Below are 22,603 nucleotides of genomic sequence, written 5' to 3' on the forward strand. Positions count from 1 at the left end.
ACCTGGCAGGCCGGAACCCTCTGCTTCGGAACTACGCTTGGCTCCAGGGATGGGATGTTGCTGATTGGGTGGACCTGTCTTAAGGGGTGCAGTTACCCTTCTTTGGTCCCCTTATTGTCTGCTATTCAAGCAGTAGCGATGGGGCCAGCTCTGCCATATACCCCTGTTAGGATATTGGTACAGACCGAGCTGCAAAAGCAGCAGCAAGGCTGATATGACTTGTGTTTTTCCCATGAGAAAGACAGCTGTTTTGTCTTTCTCTCAACCATGTGATATTACTGTATAGCTTTACTTTCACTTTCAGTTCTGGCTCAAGAGAGATGCTAGATGCATTATGCACAGCTCTGACTTACTGAGCTGGCAAGCAGAGACATGCTCTGCATCTTATCTACAATAAAATAGTTTAGCCTTAATGGCTTGTGTGTGTTGTTCTTCACGCTGGGGAACGATCGCATATCAATGTGCCACTGGACTCGAGTAGCCAATGAGTGCACTCAGGCTTCGTCCCTACCTGGGGGGTCAGTCTCACAACTTGCCCCAGCGGGACGTTTGCTAACAATCCCATCACTACCTGCGGCTCATGAATTCTTTCCTTTCCCCCCACCCTCCCGACAGAAAAGTTCTTAGAACAAGAAGTAAGTTATCAGCAGTTTGTGGACAATCCTGCTATTATCGACGACCCTAACCTTGTGGTGAAGATTGGAAGCAAGTAAGTATAACTCAGCAGAGTTATAGAAATAACGATTTTTTTCCCTCATAAAAAAACCAGCTGAGAGTATTTGAAGCTGTTTCTATAGTTCATAGAATCATAGAGTTGGAAGGGACGCTGAGGATTATCTGATTTAGCCCCTGCAATGCAGGAATATGCAGCTGTCCCATACGGGGATCGAACCTGCAACCTTGGCGTTATCAGTGTCACGCTCTAACCAATTCAGCTGTAGCCATACAGGAGCTTCTCCAGAGAAGTGGATCAGTACATTATCCGTCTTGCTCTCAGTCTTACAGATCAGTCCCAGCGCAGATGTAACTCAATGCCACTGCACTAACCTGATGGCATTAATATTGTTATTGTTACTATGTTTGTACCCTACTTATCTGACTTGGTTTCCCCAGCCACTCCTGGTGGCTTCCAACATATATAATAACACAATAAAACAACCAACATTATTTTTTTTAAAAAAAAACCCTTCCCTGTACATGGTTGCCTTCACACATCTTCTAAAAGCTGTATAGTTTACTTAACTCCTTGACATCTGAGAAGTTGCGCCTTGAGGCATGTGTTGATATTTGGCAGATAGTTTCAATAATGGTGCATCAAATGTGTTTTTTGACATAGGTACTACAACTGGACTACAGCAGCTCCTCTTCTGCTGGCGATGCAAGCGTTCCAGAAACCTTTGCCAAAGGTGAGATTGACCCTGGAAGCCTTTTGAGGAAAAGAAATACAGGCCACCGTACCCAAGGATATAGCAAAAATAAAAAATAAAAAACCAGAGGGGGGAGCCCATCCGTGAATCATGCTTCTACGTGTCTATGCTTCGCAAGCCTCAACACACTTTGGGGCAATATGGCACTGCTTCTTTCTTTTTCTCCTAGTCTTCCTATTCCTGGGATTGGGATGGGAGAAGAGTTTCTGTCCTAAACTGTGTTTGTTCTGCTTGAGACACTGGCCAGGTCAACATTTAAGAACCCTTGCAAAGAGAGTTGTAATTTTAGTTATGTGTGCCAACTCCCCTCAGCTCATGTGGTCAAGAATGGTCCTCAGCTTCATGGCTATATATTGCCTTGGTTACTGTTGGGGCTGCAAATCAACGTTTTCTAGACTTTGGCTGAGGATGCGCTTGTGACTTCATGAATCTGACTTGTATTCAAACAGCAAACCTTTAGGAACGAACAGTTCATTTCGGCAATTGAACTTCTTTTTGCAGGCAGGCAAGCTTGATTAATGCTCATTTGTTGTATTGATTTCAGTGGCTCTTGAGAACTGTGTGCTGCAGCTGAACTTTAAGAGTTGGGCTGTAAGCCTTCCTTTGATCCTTGTGTCATCTGCTAGAGGACAGAAAGATTAAGAGCATAGCATCTCACATGCAAAATAACTATTAAAGAGTAACTCCCAACTTGAAAGTGCAATGCTGGGTACATTTATATTTGGCTACGGACCTCTGCTTGTTGACAGCTGAACCAGAGCCGTTGCAGTTTGAAATTAACAACCAGCTAGGCCAAAACAACTCTTGATCTGTTTAGCATTTGATGAACTGATGGGACTCAGTGACACACATCTCCCTTGCCTCTCGAGGGATGATAGACACAGAGAGAAATCCACAGACAGATCAGTAAAATTCCAGTCAATTCTAGCAAAAGGTTCAGGGTGCCGCAGTGCTGTGGCCAAAACAGGTCTTAAAGAAATCAGAGACCATTGGCTGGAACTATATATAGCTACCTGCTGTCACCAGTGCTGATTTAGGATTATTTGGAACCATGTCTGAATCATATTTTGGAGCATTCTTTTTGCCACATTCTCTCCTGTGCCATTGCTCAAACAGGTCCAGTTCACACATGCATGTAAATAACCCAACTTTCCGGCATTTTCGTTGTTGTAAACTTTGGCATCAGAATATGAAAATACTCGCTTGGAAGGCATTAGCATTTGAGGCAGTGTAAGGGGACCTGAAAGTCGTCGTCCCCCCCTTGGTTACTTTATCTGTAATGGCCCATTTGTGCATGCATATCATTGCTTTATGGTTGCAGCCATCAAGTAGCAAATGCTCCTGTGTGGATCAGCACAGATATTGTTTTTTTCAGAATTTATCCAAGTGGAATTGAATAGGTTGGGCTTGTTTTAATTGCTGTCAATCCTGACATAAGACCACATGGAGAGAATATGCACTGAACTTGCATATTTGCTTGTAGGATAAAACAAATTCTGCACTTAGGACTTCCTCACCTTCATCAAGAAGCAACTAGTGGCTATTTTGGTGCTGAATGTTTCATTATATTACACCTCTTAGCCTGTACTCTCCTGAATAGCTTTCAAGAGACACTAAACCAACTATCCTGGTTAGTTTCATTATTATTTACTGGGGACAGCTTACCATCTTGCCTACCCATGTTTTCTTACCAGCAGAAACCCTTTATGATTTTTACTAAACAGCTGTGAAGTAGAGACTTCTTTCTCCCCACTCTCCTAAACATTATACTAATGGCTTATTATGCTTTTGTTTCGTTTTGTTCCGTTCCCATTTTCTCTTCTTCTTCTTTTTTTAAATTTTGTAAGTGTTCTTGTTTAAGTTACTTCCGTACAGTTCTGGATACCATTAGGTTTTGCTTTGACAAGATTTGTGGTCCACAGACAGTATGTTTCCTTTGACTCTCTTTGCTTGTGTTTTAAATTGCGTGTGGTTTGTCGTTTATTTTCCTCTTAAAAAAAACATTTTCGTTTGCATGGGTTAGATTACTTTTTGTTCTGTTCCATTATTTATGTTACCATCCATTTATCACAGGCCACTGTGGATTCTATAATGAGGGATAAGATGCCCAAAAAAGGTGGAAGATGGTGGTTTTCATGGCGAGGGAGGAATAGCTCTATCAAAGAGGTAAGTTCGGAAACTAGATGGACCGAATTTCCCCCCAGGTTAGAAAACCATATATATGGGGCTGTGTGTAATAACCAAAAGTTTGTATTTTTGACTTTGTCCCTAAGCAACCCAAATTTAGCAGATAGAAGAGTTTCTGGAACCTGCAAACTTCATGAAGAATTTGTGGGGCGTTTTTGCTTAATTTATTCTTCTCCTGCTCATAGGAGGAGGGGTTAAGTAACGATGCAGAGCACTGAGTCCTTGAACATTGAAACCTTCAGACGTAGCTGAGGGCAGTTCATCTGATGTTGCCTGCAGACGTTTAATTAATTATATTCTTGCAACAATAAGGCCGCCCAGAGTGGCTGGGGAGACCCGGCCAGATGGGCGGGGTATAAATAATAAATTATTATTATTATTATTATTATTATTAAAAGTGGAGGTTGTCAGGATGCTGAATTCTGCACCCGATATTGCACTTGGTGTCCCACCCCCCTTCATCAGCACAGCATGCGCACAGCCCTGCATATATATGCGCTCAAGTAGTGTTCTCAAGCCACTATCTAAGAACCTAAGAATTGCCCTGCTGTTTGGGGGAAAACGCCCATGTAGCTGAGCATTATGTCTCCGAGAGTGTTCAGCCTGATTCCGCCAGGAAGCTTTCAGGCAAGCCATGCTGGTGATGGGCACCCCCTCTTTGTACCTACCGTATATGACAGATTGAACACGATTGCTACTTGAACATTTGGCTGCCTTATCTGATGACCATGGGTGGACCTATCCTCCATCAAGCTTCTAAGAGCTGTGGTCTGCCAGTAGCTAGGAGCAGGAGCAGCCAGTTGCTGGGAGGCACTGCCGCCCTCCCAACGGTGTTGTTGTTGCCACTTACCAGGGCAGGGCAGAGTGATGCTGAGCTCGGGACTGCAGTAGCAAACTCTTGGGGCACTGGATTGGCTCTGCTGGCGTCCCTCTGCTCTTCCAACCTTGTTCCTGCCACATCTTGGTAAGCAGTGGTGATGCTGCTGTCAGGGAGCAATGCCCCGACCCGACCCGCCATGCTGTCTGCTCCAGCGTTTTGAGTACAGTGGTACCTCGGGTTACAGACGCTTCAGGTTACAGACTCCGCTAACCCAGAAATAGTACCTCAGGTTAAGAACTTTACCTCAGGATGAGAACAGAAATCGTGCGGCAGTGGCGGGAGGCCCCATTAGCTAAAGTGGTACCTCAGGTTAAGAACAGTTTCAGGTTAAGAACGGACCTCCAGAACGAATTAAGTTCTTAACCCGAGGTGCCACTGTACTACAAACATTCAATTCACTGAGATCAGGAGGATAGAACAGAGCAGGCACAGCGATAAGAGTAGGTCTTGCTGTTGGTTCATTCTTGGTGTTCCTCCTATCCGTTTGGAAGTCAGGGAGGTGGTGAGCTGCAGTTTCCCCTCTTCCATGCTGCCATGACTGCGTGTGTAGTTTTCAGAGCCGCCGCTGTTCTTCACCTTCTTAATGTTTCGCCTACAGGAAACGAAGCCCATGCCAGGTCTGAATGGAAAAGAAGAGTCGAACATTCAAGACAGGTATCAATCGTTTCTGTCCTGCTCTTCAGCTTATGTAGTGCTTTAGAAGTTTTGCTTCATTTGCTTTCTCAGTAATAGCAGCAACTTACTACATTTATATGGGCAGCCATCAGTTACATTTTCTAGGCAGCGTACGAACAGTCCTGTGAGGTAGTTTAGGTCCCATAAATTTCGTAGCGGGGTTGGGATGTGGGTCTAGTTCTCCCATGTTTGTGTGTGTGAGGCGTGACCAATAAGAGCTGATGTGCTGATTCCAAATAATAATAATAATAATAATAATAATAATAATAATAATAATAATAATAATAAACATGATACCTTACTTCTGTTTTAACTGTACCACTTCAGATTGCAGGTGTGAATGTGAAGGAAAATTACACCAAAAAGAGGGGGCAGGGCTAGAATGAACCCAGCGTGCCGTCTTTCTTTCGTTCTTTGTTTCTTTCTTTCTTTCGTGCTTTGTGTCTTTCTGTCTTTCCCGGGAGTTTTTCTTCATGGGGGAGACATTAACTTCCAACATATCACACTGTTATTCTGAATGTGTAGGTACAACTGTGTGTGTATTTATTTGTGTGCACGGTTGGCAGGATGTGTGACAATTCTTTTATTTAAAGAACCCTCCTCAAGTCAATATTATGAATATGGTGGCGAGCCACTGGCGTAGGGTGCCTGGAGGGACTTGGTTTTAAATCCCTGCTCAACACTGGGGGGGCCTCAGGCCTGCCCCCCTTCTGCCTAATTTACCCCACAGGGTTGTTGTGAAGATAAAACAGAAAGGAGGAGAATAATAACCCTGAATGTTGCCCTGAACTCTTTGGAGGGAGGATGGTATACAGTTGTAATAAACAAAATAAAAAGTAATAAATGTTATAAAAATGCATTTATAAACCTGAGAGGCCTTACAGCTCATGCATTTATTGTTGCTATGTTTTATTGTATCTCAGTAGATGCCTACATGCATTTGCTCAGGATTATATGTATAATTATATGTATAATGTGCCTGTGTATGATGTTTCAGAATCAAAGATGAGTCTTCTTCAAGTGATGAAGACCCTAGAGCTTCAAGCCAGCCCTTTGCATCATCAGCAAACCCTGGTCATCTTCCTTTATTGTCTGGAGTGGGTTACAAAAAGACCCTTCGACTCAGTTCAGAACAGCTTGTAAGTTACGTTCACACCAACTTTTCACCCCACCCATAGAAATTAAGATACTGGGTGAAGGACAATGATTCTATTTTTGAGTGCTGTTAAAGAAAGTTTGCCTTAATGAAGTGGTTGATATAAGACAGGGTTGGCCAACTCCAAAGAGACTGCGATCTACTCACAGAGTTAAAAACTGACAGTGATCTACCCCCTTTTGGGGGGTTCAGGTCAAAGTTGTTAAGCGTTTTTAGGGAGGAGGAAAGACCCATTTTTTAGGGGTTCAGGTCAGAGTTGTTGAGATTTTCTGAGGCGGGAGGAAAGTCCTGTTTTTTAGGGGTGGGGTGAAGGGCTAAAATGTTGAGCATTTTTTAGGGGAGCCAAAGTTGTTGAGCTTCTTTGGGGGGGGGGGAGCCAGTGATCTACCACAGACGTCCAGTGATCTACCGGTAGATCACGATCTACCTGTTGGACATGCCTGATATAAGAGAACAAGGGGACCAAAAAAGCCCAGGAAGGTGTAACCCAACCAGTACCCTGACTGACGTTTAAAATCAATAAGAAGATTGGTTTTTTATTTTTTTTAAAAAACAAAATTTTCATACTGCTTAATTGTGAAAACCTCTAAGTGGTTTACATAGCAGCTTGCTGCTGTTGAGCCTGGTATTTTATTTTCTTGTTTTACCTGCTTTGCACGTTCCGGGCCGTTGGCTATACAGCAGAATTCCTTATTATCCTGACTGTAATTCTGCTTCCTTGTTCAGTAATGCAAGAGAAGGGACTTAAATGTGTGTGACTAAAGCGATTTACTGCCAGACCTTTCAGAAGTGTGCTTTCATAATATTCCGAGCCATCTGGTTTGTCGATGCGCATAGCTTGAAATCCGAGTTTTGGTTTTGTTTGTGCAGAAAAGCCTGAACCTTAAGAATGGCCCCAACGATGTGATTTTCAGTGTTACAACACAGTACCAAGGGACATGCCGCTGTGAAGGCACCATCTACTTGTGGAACTGGGATGACAAGGTCATTATTTCTGACATTGATGGCACAATTACGAGGTGAGCGCTTAGCAAGGCACACAGAATGCCAGGTTCCCCTTCAGGGAAGACTGTTTTGCCTGCTTCATCAGAAAGTTCGAAATAGCAGCGTGGAAAATAATGGGAGACACTTGCAGTGCTCTCTTTGCACTGGGGCCATTTTTTTTAAAAAAACAACTGTTGAATTCAAGTTGCCCAAAAGGAGAATTCAGCTAAACAGGAGGAAGAACTTTCTGGCAATAAGAGCTGCTTGACAGTATAACTGATTCCCTTGGAGAGCAGCAGACTCTCCTTCCTTGGAGGTTTTTAAGCAGAGGTCGGATGGCCACCTGTCATGGATGCTTTAGTTGAGATTCCTGCATTGCCCAGGGTTGGACTAAGCAATGACTCTCAGGGTCCCTTCCAATTCTAGGACTCTTGCCCAGTCTTGGTGGCCCATTCTAGGCTGATGTGCCATGCCAAGCTGATGACTGGACCAATCTCCTGTCTGCTTCTATCACATGACGCGACTGCAACACTCAAAAGTGGTAATGCCAGTCCGATAGAGAGGCATAAACCTCTATGCTTTCTTCTGTATCTGGTTGGCGTTTGTGAACCACGGGAGATATGGAGGCTGATGTAGACTGCACATTGCAGTGAGCCCTAGGTAGCAGTTTCCTTTGTTGCTTATTGCTTTGCTTGTTTTCAACTGTTTAATATTCATTTTAAAACGTTCTGCTCTTGTTTTCTTAATCGAGTTAATCTTATGTCCACCTCATCTGATTTTAAGACACCTTGAGTACAGATTTCTGTAGGCGAGAATCAATAATAATGCTGGTGTTGCAAGTTGATCCATAGGAGAGCCATTTTGGTGTAGTGGTTAGTGTGTTGGATTAGCAGGGCCTGGGAGACAAAGGTGCAAATCCCCATTCATCCATGAAGCTCACTGGGTGACCTTGGGCTAGCAACTCTTTCTGAGCCTAATCTGTCTCACAAGATTGTTGTGACAATAAAATGGGGATGGGGAGATGTATGTATCCTACGTGGAGCTCCTTGGAGTAAACGTGGAACAGAAATGGAATAATGATGATGGTGATGGTGATGATGATAATAATAATAATGATAATTAATAAAGTGTTTGCATTGATTCCAATGCTACTCTAAAGTCAAAGAGGGATAAAGTGGTTTAAGAGTTCTTAGAAAGAGACCACAGAAGAATTTACACTGAAAGGCAAGACTGAAACAGTGTTAATAAGTAACAGATAATAATTTCAAACAACTGTATAAAATTGCACAGCGTTTTTCTGTATTACAGTGGGCTGTTCTATTTATTTCTAGTCTGTTCAATCAATCAATCCTCTCTTTTTCCAGGTCAGATACTTTAGGTCATATTTTGCCCACTCTTGGCAAAGATTGGACACATCAAGGGATCGCCAAATTGTACCATAAAGTGAGCCAGTGAGTATTATTGGGTTGTGTACAGTCATACCTCAAGCTGCATGTGTTTCAAGTTGTGTTTTTTCTGGTTACAAACGCGGCAAACCTGGAAATGTTTAATTCCGGGTTCTCCGCTTCATGCATGCGCAGGAGCGATCTGTGCGCTTCGCGCATGCGCAGCAGCACTCTTATCGTGTCACCTGCATGTGCAGAAGTGGCGCTCTACTTACGGACTTTTTGGTGTGCGAATGGCACCCCGGAACGGATCGTGACCGTAAGTAGAGGTACCACTGCACTTGTTTTTACTTTTATTATGTATTTTGTGTTTTTTTAATTGTGATTTTATACTGTAAACCGCCCTGAGACCTGCACGTATACGGTAGTGTGCAAATTTAATAAATAATAATAACAATAATAATAAATATTAGCAAGGTAAAGGTAAAGGGACCCCTGACCATTAGGTCCAGTTGTGTCCGACTCTGGGGTTGCGGAGCTCATCTCGCGTTACTGGCTGAGGGAGCCGGCGTACAGCTTCTGGGTCATGTGGCCAGTATGACTAAGCCGCTTCTGGCGAACCAGAGCAGCGCACAGAAACGCCTACCTTCCCGCTGGAGCGGTACCTATTTATCTACTTGTACTTTGACGTGCTTTTGAACTGCTAGGTTGGCAGGAGCAGGGACCAAACAACGGGAGCTCACCCCATCGCGGGGATTCGAACCGCCAACCTTCTTATAAGCAAGCCCTAGGCTCTGTGGTTTAACCCAATGTTTCCCAACCTTGGGTCTCCAGCTGTTTTTGGACTACAACTCCCATCATCCCTAGCTAGCAAGATCAGTGGTCAGGGATGATGGGAACTGTGGTCTGAAAACAGCTGGAGACCCAAGGTTGGGAAACACTTGTTTAACCCAGAGCAATTTCTGTTCTGAATGCGACGAAAGGCAGTCTGTGAGGGAGGGTCTGTACTCAGATGTGGGGTATCAGAGTTTTAGGGGTAAATTAAGGGAGGTATCAGAGTTTTTAGGGGGTTATTCTGCAGAGGTGGGACGGGTGGGGATAGCAGGTTGATGGTTGTTGTAAGTTTGATGTAGATGTTCAATTTCGTTGTTCTGCATTGGACAATAGCAATAAAGATTATCCTATCCTATCCTACATGGGAGATATTAAAAGGCAATATCAACTCACATGTTTAAAGCTGATTCTGGATATCGTGTTTCTGATGGCGGTGGCAACTGTTTTCTCTCTTTGAAACAGAAATGGGTATAAGTTCCTATACTGTTCTGCACGCGCGATAGGAATGGCAGATATGACCCGAGGATACTTGCACTGGGTTAATGAACGAGGAACGGTGCTGCCTCAAGGTCCTGTATTACTGAGTCCCAGCAGCTTGTTCTCAGCTTTCCACAGGTAAGAGAACACAGAATCTTGCCATTCTAGAAATTTCACCGGGTTGAGGGTTGCCTTGCCTGCTAGTTGTTGGGGTTGCTTATTTGTCCGAAATATTTTCTGAGCTTCAGCTGTAAGGATTCCCACATCTTTATTACAAGATGAGACTTGATTGGGCCAAACCATATCTGCTAGTTATTTATAAGGGTGTGCTCAAAATGGATTTTGTGGTTGCGTCAATGATGCTATTTCCTTAGAATGCAGAGGCTTGCATAAAATTTTATTTTATTTATTTATTGTTTATTTTCGGTCCCCGATCACAGTCCAGCAGAGTACAATTAAATCCCTTAATATTAGTGGGTAAATTAGGCACATGCTTAACTCTTTTTAAGTTAAATCAATCAGACTAATGAGGTGAACATTGGCCATATTATTTGCGTCTCATCTTTAACCATGTCACTTAGGTTTGGAAGCTTCCATTTTTTAAAACAAGGAACCATGAGTATCTTTACAATTCCTTTGTGGGGAACCTGAAGTTCAGTCAGTTAAAATGTTGTGTTCAGCCTAAGAAAAATGACCGTGTTGCATTGATAAAGCACTTCTATTTTTGTGTGTGATGGTTTATTTCAGGGAAGTAATAGAGAAGAAGCCAGAGAAGTTTAAAGTTCAGTGCCTAACGGACATCAAAAACTTGTTTCATCCCAACACAGAACCGTTTTACGCTGCTTTTGGCAATAGGCCTGCTGTAAGTACCTTTTTGATATTGTTATTTTATGAGGATCCGTCCAAAGAGGAGCTTCTGCAGATAATGTTTGGGGGTTCATGCTGTGGTTTGAAGCTACTTGCAATAACATGTTACTTCTATGTGGTTTTGTGAAACATTTCTCCAATCCATATCAATTGGTCAAGTGGGGAGGAACGTGGAGATCTGCACAAATGTCTTATGGGATTGGCGGATATGTCTTGCGGTTTGTGGGTCTTGACTTTCCTGGTTATCCTCAGTCGTCAGATTGATCACGTGAACCCTTTCTTCCAGAAGACTCCCACCAATCTGCATCGCATTCATGCAGTGGCGGAGGACCCCTCTCCGGCACACGGGGGGTGGCGCAGCCTGTACGGAGTGCGCATGTGCGCCATCCCGCGCATGCGCACTCCTTACGGCATGCCGCACATGCGCAGCAGCTGTATGGGCTGCTGCTTGCACAGCGTCCATACGGGCTGCCGCTTGCACAGTGACCGTACGAGCTGCTGCACGAGCGGCATCCCGTGCGGAGTGCGCCGTGCAAGCTGCAGCCCATATGGTCTGTGCATGTGCAGTGACTGTATGGGATGCCGCACATGCACATGACTTGACCCTTCTCTGTTTTATCTTCACAACAACCCTGTGAAGTAAAACACATATTATAAGCATTTTAGAAAGGTAAACTGATTTCGATTTATACTGAGGGGGAACCTACCTTTTGTGTTTGTTGCTTCCCTCCCCCCTAGGATGTGTATTCATACAAGCAAGTGGGAGTTTCACTAAACAGAATATTCACTGTTAATCCTAAAGGAGAGCTAATTCAAGAGCATGCAAAGACCAACATCTCATCGTGAGTATCAGTTGACTTGCTCCTAATGTGGGGTGGAGTTCTCTTTCTCTAAGCCCTTTGATGCTGGGCGTTAAAGTAGAAATTAACTGGGCCGCCTTGAAATCACGGAATGGAAGAGTTAAGAGGGGCCACGAGAGTCGTCCAGATTGTGACATTATTAAGATTTACTTCAGTTACGTGCTAGGTAATCACTCTGTGATTCAGTAGTTAAAAATGAGGAATTACCAGTTTTCTTTATTTGAACAAAAAAGCTTATTTTTCAGCACATTTGCAGCTGTGCCGTTGCATTTGAGCTCCAAGGCAATCCTATGTTAGCTCACCAACGCTTCAGCAAATCGTACTGTCACACATCAGATTCAGAAACGGGATATATGACTGTGTGGGTCTGTTGTAATTTCCTTAATTATTCTGTCTTAAAATGTGGATAAAATAGCTGTATTAGTGCAGCCCGTGATATCAGCATATCCAATTTATTAGGCAGTGGTGATAATAAACTCTTTCTTTTTGTCCAGGTACGTGAGGCTCTGCGAAGTGGTAGATCACGTCTTCCCCCTGTTGAAAAGAAGCCATTCTTCAGACTTCCCCTGTTCTGACACCTACAGTCAGTTCACATATTGGAGGGATCCGCTGCCACCTTTTGAAAACCAGGAGATGCATCCTCATGTGCCATAATCAGCTTCTGAACCTTCTCGGCAGCAGTTCGAACGCTCTTTGGTGATGCACCTGGATTTTGCCATTTGCAGTTCACCTGGAGTTTGGGATGTAGTGAACATTTTGTTTAAATGTGCAGTTCAGAAATTTCTTTTTTCTTTTTTGTCCTGTAAAGTTAACATTTCTGAATGTCACGCTCCCAGATCTCCTGCAGCAGCAGGCTCAAGATACATGCCATATAGTCTTATTACAGAAGGGCATTTCTGAGTGCCTTGATGATGGGATTTCTAGAAAGCAATGGGTCTTCATTTTCCCCATGACTGCTTTTTTTGTGGGATGTGGTTCCAGTCTGAGGCATCACTCGGGGTCTTCCGGCCCCTAGTTTTCGGGTAGAGAAGGAAGACAGAACTCGAAACCTCTGAGCGGAAATGCCTGCTTTTACTAGAATCGCCACCCTTTGATCCACAAAGTATGATACGATTTATTGAACTAAAGTCAATTGGTCTACACACTCTACAGCTAGTCTGTATAGCACACAGCCACCATCACTATTGCTGTACTAGCTTGAACTGGCTGAGTGTGTGGCTCCCAGTTCTATAATGCCAATGTGGAGTGGCCAAACTGGATTTTAAACTTGAGGGTTGTTGCTTTTTGTTTTTTTTTAAAAGCTCTTGTGTGTTTGCATAAGAAACATTGCGGTGGAGCTCCTTTAAAATGAACGAAAGAAAGGGGTTAAGCAGCACTGAGTGCTGCCTGACGTGTGTGCATGTTGTTGGTTCATCTGGATCAAGGCTATAATTGACAGTAAGAAAAGGATTGAGACTGAAGCTGCTGTTTTTATTTCACATCAAATTGTGCCTGAATTAAGGAGTAATTGGACATGCTGGTTGTTTCGCATTACAATACCCTTCAGGCCATTTCATATGATGCAATTGCTCAGATACCATATGCACCCTTGAGCCAGCTGGGCATGACATACGTGCCTGTAAATCAAGAGTAGACCCATTGAAATAAATGGTCTTAGAGGTTAGTCATGACTTTGTTTGTTTGCCAATCAGTGTATTTCCCAGCAAAATATACGGAGGTAGGGACCTGGGCCTTTCCCAGGTCGCTGCTTCTGTGTGTGTTCACCACGAAAACGGGTTCCATTGAAATGCATTTTGTACCATTCTCGGCAGGTACACGGTACATTGGTTTCCGTCCATAACTTAAGAAAAAGGAAAAAAAAGCATTTTCAGAAGTGGCCTTTATTTGCTCGATAAACTTCAAGGGAGCTGTGTTGCTGGGCCAACACTTTTTTGTTTTCATTTGCACTGTGTAGCTGTGATTGATATGCACTCCTTCGTTGAATGGGGAAGTAGAAGGATTTATCTTGCTTTAATATAATTTGAGTGCCATATAATATTACCAACCGTCACTGGGAGTTTTCTTTTTATGTTTCAATCTATGTTTTTTTTTTTTCCTTCTCTGCATGATTGCAATAGGTCCTGGTCCTTTTTCGTTTGTTTGTTTGTTAGCTGATGGCATTTGACTGCCTTGAGATTTAATAGTATGCATTACAAGTGAATGTTCCAGGTAATTTTTACTTTATTTTTCAGAGAAGCTGCTTTTTACAAGTTGCCAGTCTTCGTTAAAAACACAGGCTTCCACTTGCCATATGCCAAATAATACTAAAGCAAAACAACAAAAATAATGTTGTTTTTTTTAAAAAAAGTTGCATTGTTTTAAATGATATTTATTTAATCAGGTCGTTGGCTTGATTCAGCAGACTCTTCTTGTGTCCTTAGGGGGTATTATCTGATAGGCCAGACGTGATGGTGCCAGGTCTGTGGGTTGCTCTCAGATCTCTTTAAATTCAGGGTTTTTTTGGGGGGGGGGGGTGGGTGATTTAAAAACAATGAAGTTTTGGGCAAAAGAGCATTGCTGAATTCTTCCCCCCGATTGTGCTTCCCCTCTGAAGCTGGTTTCCCCCAGCCATTTTTCTCCTGCTGTCCTTGGAGAGCAGAAGTCCTGTAATCTGCTGCCACCACCGGGAGAAAAGCAACTGGGAAGGAGCCATTTTGGAAGCCAACTTCAGATAAATCCCACCCACAGTTTCTTTTTAATTCAGCAGGTTCTCCGTTCATTCGGACAGGTTGTACGGCCGTAATATGTACAAAGAGCCTAAAATTGTCACCTCTGTATTCTGCCTTTAAAAAAAAAATGTATTTCATGATTACAGTAAAGGAAACGGTTTCCGTCGAGTCATAATGATTAAGTCACATTACTTTTCTCCTTTAGCACGTGCCCTTTTTTTACGTTTACTGCGTTATTGGGGTGTGTGTGTGTGTGGTATCAGTAGTACCACTGGTGAGTTAGGGGCTTCCCCTGCATGCGAAGAAAGGCTCTGGCAGACTGAGCGGACGAGACCAATTGTGGGTCCAATGGTCGAAGCTGCGGTTTCTGCCTCTGCTGCAGAGGGAAGTGAGGGGCAGGTGGGTCTCATTAGCCTGGGAAGGTAGCTCATCTAGGAGAAGGGAAAAAAACCTGATCCTAAACCTCAGCTGCCCTTGTGGGATAACTTTGGGAGAGTAAAAGGCTAAAGGAGTACACCCTACACAAATCTAGAGTGGAGTCCCTAAGATTGCTCTGCTTTCCTTTGAACCACATCAGTGAGGTAGAAAGGGGGGGGGGGTCCTGGCAGCCCAGGACCTCCTTACTCACTGCCCAGGCTTGGAAGTCACTTTGGTGCTGCTAATGTAACAATTTTGACTTCACCCCTGGAGAGGCACACCATGGTGTCTCAAGGCAGTCGGATGCCAACTTTCAATGGAACTTAAGTTGACCAGGATGGGTAACCTGTTCCTCTGGATTCAGTGACTTAGGCTGCAATTCTGTACCCTCTACCTTGGGAATAGGTCCCCCTGAAGCCAGTGGGGCTTACTTCTGAGTAGATATGTACACAGTTGTGCTGTTAGTTCGCCCTAGTCTCTCTTCTTCATATCAGCAGTACTTTTGCCATTGATAGTGCAAATGAAATTGGCACCAGAGAGAAATTAGCACCGTGAAACTGCTCTTTTACAGTTCCCACTAGAAACTTCAGCGGAGTGACTTCACTTTGGCTTCTGTGGTTCCGGGTCCTGCCAAACAATTATCCTTCTAGGTTTACAGCACAACCTTATGCATATTTACTCGGATGAAAGTCCCACTGTGTTCAGTGAGGCTTACTTCCAGGTGTGTATATCAGATTGCAGGCTGCAGTGCAGTTCTATACATGCCTTATCAGAAGTAAGCTCCTGTACCCCCCGAAAAGTAAGTGTGTACGGTTGTAGCCTTAATTCTGTAAGACATGTAGCCCATATCTAGTTTTAGAATAGCCCCATGATTAAGGTGTATGCAGTTGTGTGTACACACACACACACACAGATGGTGACCATTTTGCATGGAGGTTCAGTTCCTGGCCCCCGTCTGTGTTGGCGAAGCACCCATAAGTCTGCCCTGCACCTGTTCCACCCCTGCTCTGCCCTCTTCTGGGTCCAATAGGACCCATGCGCCGGCGGTCCCGTGTCAATTGGATGCATGCAAAATGGTCTCCACCTGTTTTACAAGACTGCTTACAAGACTGGACTTAAAGTGGAGGCAGAGTCTTCCTTTGCTGGGGCAGGATGCTAAGTGCTTCCAAAGGAGTGTGCTTGCCTTTATTAAGTTTACTGGTCCTCCATGAGCCAAAGGGGCACAACACTCTGAGCTAAAACAGCTACAAAATCCCACTGATCGGCTGTTTGACTGGGAAGGAGAAGTGGGGCTGGCTAGGACACCATTCCAAACAGGTGACCAGCAGAACCGTAGCATTAGAAAATAAAATTCTCTTGTCATTGGAGTCCAAGCTGAAGAGGGGTTGTGCATACAGAGGCCTTGTTTGCGCATGGGGTCCCCTCCCTTTAATGGTGAGGTACATGCACGGGAGCCTGCTACTTTGTGCATCTTGCCCCGAGCTGTGGGAACTGGCTCAAGCGTTTTCTCAGTCATTCGTGAAAATGCACCGATTCCCACAGAAGTGAATTTGGAGAATAATTGGGTGCATGTGCACGGCGACAGAAGCTTGGCAGTGCTGCATAGAGAAGTCCAGGCATTGATCCGATAAATAGTGGAAATTTAGACTGTCAAATTTACTAATTAAGCAACATGGTATATAATTTTTAGCTTCCAAATCTCTGGCGAACAAAAAAACTTCAGCTTGGGAACCAAAAAAAGCCATAGATAGACCATCTGCAAGGATAAGAGGTATCGGTTTTAGAGAGACATTTCTCCTGTTGCAGATGGACCCATTACATGCTGAACCGTAAAAATGCACTTGCCAGGATTTGTTTTCCCAGTGGTTTAGAACATACTGGGTCCGTAACCCAACCAGAGTTGAGCAATTCTGTACCACATTGCCTTTAATGGGCGAGTTTCTTGACTATCACAGATGAGTTAAGCTCAGCAGCACTTAAGTGTGGACACTGTGTGTGTATCCTAGCTATTTAAGGAGGAGATTTTTGAGTTTTGTAGTCACTTAACCCTTGACCTTATTTATAGGTACTCTCACATCCCACAAAATGTTCATTTTTGAGGACCCCAGTTGCCTTCCAGCTGACCTGGAACTGCTTGGGTCTGCCATGGTTGTAAGTGATAATAAATTATCTTCTCTAACAGCATTGGGGTTGTTACCTAATTGAAGCTGTGGAATTTCTTCAGGTTCGTGTGAAACTATTTGCAGAGAATAAAGCTGTTACTAAGCCCTGTTACACATTTGGCTTCAAGTTACTTTTTAAAGCAGATTTGGAGATCACTGCATATACCCCATTGAATGCAATTGCATAGGGTATCTGCAAGGACATTTTCCTCAACTATTTTTGATGACATTGGTTGTTGGTCATTGGGAATAATAGATGTATGACTTTTTTTAAAGCTTTGTTCTAATTTAAAGACGAGAAACAGCAACAGGTACACAGTTTCTAAATAGTTTCACTTTGGCTGAGCTGTTCTTATGCACACATTTCAAACTGCATTGTTGAATTCCCAAAGAACAAAATAAACCTGGGATAGCTGAATTACTTCATATTCTTTCTGTGAAAGAAAAAGAAAACTGTTCACTTTGCTTTCAGTGTACTGGTGGTTTTCTGTTACAGAAAAACATACCTTTTCTAATGAACTCTAAATGCAAAAATGCAAATCCGGTATATGCTCTGTTTCCCCATCTTCTAAACTAGAATATGCCAGAAGTGTATCCTTGTTTATTTTCATACATTTAATGGCCATTTAGTTCCACAAGTGCTACATGAAATGAAGAACAGCAGTGTGCTGAAAACTACAACAATGCTTGATGTAATTTGAGGGTCAGAGGAATGATTTTTTATTTTATTTTTTAAAAAATATATATTTTAGGACTGTTAATGTTTCTGGAAACTATTTCCTCTGTATATGTATGCATCAGTGCAATAAATTATAGAAAATAAGGTAACATCTCATTTTGGTGATGAGCTGAATGCAGAGTATATATATATATTGTAATAAATGCAATCCAATTAAAATGTTTTGAAAATCCAGCTGCTGGGTGCAAGTTGCTTTTTTTTTTTTTTTTTAAATACATACCAGACAGGATTCAGCCCAAGTTAATCACTTCACAGTCTTGAGTTCAGCAGGAAAGATTTTAGGCAGATACTTACATTGTCAGAAAGTAAAACTGTTTGGTCCTAAAGCATCTTTCTTCAGAACAAGGGTGGGGAACCTCAGGCCTGGGTTGAGTGTCAATGCAGCCTTCTGCCTGACCTTTGAGACTCCCCTAAACTGTCCCCACCTCTTCTCAGGCCACACACCTCACCAGCCATGCTTTGCACCCTCCTTGAATATTTGTGTGTGATTGGAATGTGTCATTGAGCTCAGATAATGTCCTTTCCTTGCCTGGGTGACAGATGGAAAAGTGAGGGCTTATCTTTTGCATGAGTGATAGTGGTGTGTGTGTGTGTGTGTGTGTGTGTGTGTGTGTATTCACTCTGCAGCGTTCCTCCCCCAAACCCCGCTTTTTAAAGCTGAAGTGCCACAACAGCCATTTGGGTTTTCCATGGATTGTTGTTTGTTCCGAGTCAGCTTTAAAGAGCAGGTTTTTGCAGGGAAACCTCTGGAGCCAAATCAGAGAGAGGGTGTGTGTGTCAGGTACAGATATTTAAAGTTGCGGACTGTGCCTGGAAAGTGTGGAGGAATGGCAAGGTGGATACGCCCCATGTGTGTGTAGAAATTAATCTGCTGCACAGTGGTAAATGTCATGTTTGGTGCTTTGCCCATTTTTGCCTCTGGTGGCCCCAGCGAGATGCCCACAGCCTGAAAAATGTTCCTTACTCTTGGGCTTAAGAGTAAACCCCACTGAACTCGGTACAGCTGACTCCTTAATAGCTGCATTTAGGATTACATTCTAAGAGTGTTTGTATGGTGTGCTGCGCTCGGGTGACAATTTTTGACCCCTGCCCTGCTGTTTTCAATGTGTGTGTGTGTGTGTGTGTATTCCTGTTCTCTGTCGGGAGTAAGAAATGACTCTAATGTGGTGCTGGCCTTTGCTGTAGTATTGGCTCAAATTTCCAGTGTAGGAAACTCGACGCTACCTGCGTTTCTTTGGCTCCTGCCTTCCTTCCATTTCCCCCACGATAGGGAAGCTGCTTCTTTCAGCTTTTCCATTCACTGAAACATTTCATACATTTAATGAGATGCTCCAGGCCTCTCCCCCCGCCCCCTTCAACCCCGAGGGAAGCACAGACACCAAATGCAGCTTTAGCTTAGGCTGCTTTTAGTAGGAACGATTGACAAGCTAGCACAGCCAACATGCAAACAACCCCCCCTCCCCAAACCCTCTAAATTCATTGGAAGCTCTTATCGTACATAACTGAGGAAAATGGAAGAGTTGGAGAGCTTGTTTTGACTTCCCTAAAGCCTGATTTCCGAGGGTTTTTAAAAGCCTCTTGCAATGTCAGGTGTTCTCTGTGCTGACAGGCGTCTGTTTATTGATTCAGGAAATCCATCTTGCCTGGCTTTTAACAAGGTCTGCAAGCAAGTCGGCCCCTTCCGGATTCTAATTCATTGGGTTTTTTTCTGAATGGGAAACTGCTGCGGAGGTGTCCGGTTTCACGAGCTGAGAACAAACCCTGTGGTGCCTCTTTCTTCCTTTTCATTTCTTTTTGTTTGCCGCAACCTTCACAAGGAGGTTATATTTTCTGGTGGATGATGATAATAATAATAATAATAATAATAATAATAATAATAATAATAATAATAATGCAAGCAGACTAGAACAGCTGTTCAAGTTTCTTTAGCAAACCACACAAACAGCCTTTTCCAAGAAAGTTAAAAAAAAGAAACCCAACGCTTTTTACATTTAAAAATTGTTTTTGTGAATCTGTCTTGAACCAAAATATTTTATCGCTATTTATGACAGTTGAGTTTACCGGTAGACTGCATCACAGGGAGAGGTTTTGCATATTTCGCTAACAGGCCTCCTCCATCAGACCCCTTGAGATGGCATTAATTGGAAAATGCAATAATGCAATGCTGCGCGCATGTTATATATGCTAGGACAGTGTTTTTCAACCACTGTTCCGCGGCACACTAGTGTGCCGCGAGATGTTGCCTGGTGTGCCGTGGGAAAAAATTGAAAAATTACTTTATATATAGTCAATATAGGCACAGAGTTATTTTTTTTAAAACATTTTCTAATGGTGGTGTGCCTCGTGATTTTTTTCATGAAACAAATGTGCCTTTGCCCAAAAAGGTTGAAAAACACTGTGCTAGGAAGTGACCCTCGTTGAACGGAGTGTCTTTCCGAGGAAAACATGCAAAGGATCAGCCTGCATGTCAATGAAATGCTCTTGCATCAGGGCTGCTGCCTCGGAAGAACTGCTAACTGGTCTTGAAATAGCAAGTGGGCTAATGAAACACCAGGCATGAGACATCCTGTTCTCACAGTGGCCAAGCAGATGCCTCTTGAGAAGCATGCAAATAGAGAGCTGCGTTTTGTTTCATGGCCCCAGCTCTGTAGTCATGCCCAGCTTAATGATCAACACTTTTAAGTCCCATTCATTGCAGTGGGAGAGATGTTAGCCCCCGTTTAAATCTCTTGTTGCAACCAGCAGGAGATTAAAAAAAAAAAAAAGTTTTGAAGTTGACTACTTCATCTCAGGGTAGGCTGGGTAGCAAAGCGTAATTTCAGGAGATGCGGCTGTGAATTGTGTAACGAGCTATACCAGCTGACATTCCCCTTTGCTACAACTGCAGAGCCTAGGGCTTGCCGATCAGAAGGCCGGCGGTTCGAATCCCTGCGATGGGGTGAGCTCCCGTTGCTCAGTCCCTGCTCCTGCCAACCTAGCAGTTCAAAAGCACGTCAAAGTGCAAGTAGATAAATAGGTACCGCTCCAGCAGGAAGGTAAACGGCGTTTCCGTGCGCTGCTCTGGTTTCGCCAGAAGTGGCTTAGTCATGCTGGCCACATGACCCGGAAGCTGTCTGAGGACAAACGCCGGTTCCCTCAGCGTATAAAGCGAGATGAGCACCACACCCCAGAGTCGTCTGCGACTGGACCTACGGTCAGGGGTACCTTCACCTTTACCTTACAGTCATACCCTGGCTCCTGAACGCCTTAGGAGTCAAATGTTCCTGCTCCCGAACAATCAAAAACAGGAAGTGAGTGTTCCGGTTTTCGAACATTCTTTTGGAAGCCGAATGTCCGGCGGGGCTTCCGATTGGCTGCAGGACCTTCCTGCAGCCAATCAGAAGCCGTGCTTTGGTTTCCGAACATTTTGGAAGTTGAACGGACTTCCGGAACGGATTCCGTTCAACTTCCAAGGTACGTCTGTATTAAAGGGATATGAGCCCTGTCCTCTTTGCCACCCCAGGGGGTGTGCTTTCTTAAGAACTACACATCCCAGAATTCATTTGTTCTGGCATTTCCTATATGCACATGCAGGAGAATTCAGCAGGACGTGCCAACCAGCTGACAGCAAGAGGGTGAGACACACTACACATACAGAGGAACGGCATAATAACCAGGGACAATTAGGAACAGTGGCAGCCAATGCTGCCAATAGGATTTAAATGACCCAGGACAAATGGAAGTAAATGAGTTTGGCATCTGGTCTCCAGAGTGCAGAGAATATCTGGTTTTAGATCTCAGACACAGGGCACGGCATGTAAAAAGCATGTGTGCCTTAATGTTGCCAACCGAACCGTATCTACTAAGAAGTAAGTCCGATTGAATTCCAATGGGGTTTACTGCTGGGTAAAGTGGGGCCAGGATTGCTGCTTTAGGGCTCAGCCACACTTCTGCTTGTCCCATCTGAGCCGTTTTCTGCTTACCCTGCCGCTTCCCCCTGGAAAACCCACTCTTTACTGCTGAATCGGAGCAAACGTCAATCCATGGAAAGGTTTGCCACCTTCAGCCCCCACTTAAGTCCCTGCTTAGGTCCCCTTAGGCCACTTAAGTCCCCCTTAGAAAATTTGGACCACTTCAGCCAACTGAACCAACTTAGCCCACTTCAGTCCTCTTAGACAACTTAAGTCGCCTTCGCCAATTTAGCCAACTTAAATCCCACAGCCAACATAAACTCACTTAAGTCCCCACTTAGCCAACTTAAGTCCCCACTAAACTAGCACTAAACTTTCGCATCACTTTTGGGAGGAACCCAGAATTTCGGAGTCACCTGATAACAATGCTGCAAAAAAAACGATGCAAGGGAAATGGGGGGTCTGGATGAGCCCTTAGTGTACAGTTAATATGTGAAAGGTAGAAAGGTAAAGATTAATACGTATACCATGCTGCAATTAGGCAGCCAGAAAAGAGGCATTTGAGAACAAAGGAAATGAAAAGGAGGCAAAGGATAATCCAGTCGATCCTCGGTTATTTTCTAACACAGACAAGTGATCAGAAGGGTGTGTGTGTGTGGTGTTTGTGTGTGTGTGTGGAGTCTGTGTAGGGCTCAGAGAAATGGTCCTTAGGCACTGTTAATAACTTGAGTGCCATTCGTTTGCCAGGAAATAAGAGCAACAGAGCCAAATAAGTCAGATCCAAAGGAACAGCTTGCCTTTGACTAATATGTGTTTGAGCTTCAGCTTGACTTCGCCCTAAGCCAAGATTTTGAATTGCTGAATTAAGTGCAAACGTGACGGGAGAATTTGAATCAAAACAACTTTGTACTTGCTCGCCCAAGGTGTTATTTGCGAAAAGTTGCTCTTGCCAGCT

At 43.8% G+C, this 22,603-nt stretch overlaps 1 protein-coding gene across 4 annotated transcripts in view; it reads left to right on the forward strand.

Annotated features, from left to right (window-relative positions):
• Positions 1-13,024, forward strand: part of LPIN1 (lipin 1) — a 55,139-nt gene extending 42,115 nt beyond the window's left edge. For all 4 annotated transcript variants that reach the window (XM_033143120.1, XM_033143122.1, XM_033143121.1 and 1 more), the window contains 11 exons: positions 616-709; positions 1,337-1,406; positions 3,501-3,593; positions 5,093-5,148; positions 6,167-6,308; positions 7,196-7,344; positions 8,674-8,760; positions 9,991-10,143; positions 10,753-10,867; positions 11,611-11,714; positions 12,227-13,024. In XM_033143120.1, coding sequence (XP_032999011.1) covers positions 616-709; positions 1,337-1,406; positions 3,501-3,593; positions 5,093-5,148; positions 6,167-6,308; positions 7,196-7,344; positions 8,674-8,760; positions 9,991-10,143; positions 10,753-10,867; positions 11,611-11,714; positions 12,227-12,386 — 1,223 coding nt within the window. In that variant the 3' untranslated portion in view covers positions 12,387-13,024. The remainder of the gene's footprint in view (positions 1-615; positions 710-1,336; positions 1,407-3,500; positions 3,594-5,092; positions 5,149-6,166; positions 6,309-7,195; positions 7,345-8,673; positions 8,761-9,990; positions 10,144-10,752; positions 10,868-11,610; positions 11,715-12,226) is intronic.
• Positions 13,025-22,603: the final 9,579 nt, after the last annotated feature.

This window comes from Lacerta agilis, chromosome 3 (genome assembly GCF_009819535.1).
Source record: "Lacerta agilis isolate rLacAgi1 chromosome 3, rLacAgi1.pri, whole genome shotgun sequence".
Classification (NCBI taxonomy): domain Eukaryota; kingdom Metazoa; phylum Chordata; class Lepidosauria; order Squamata; family Lacertidae; genus Lacerta; species Lacerta agilis.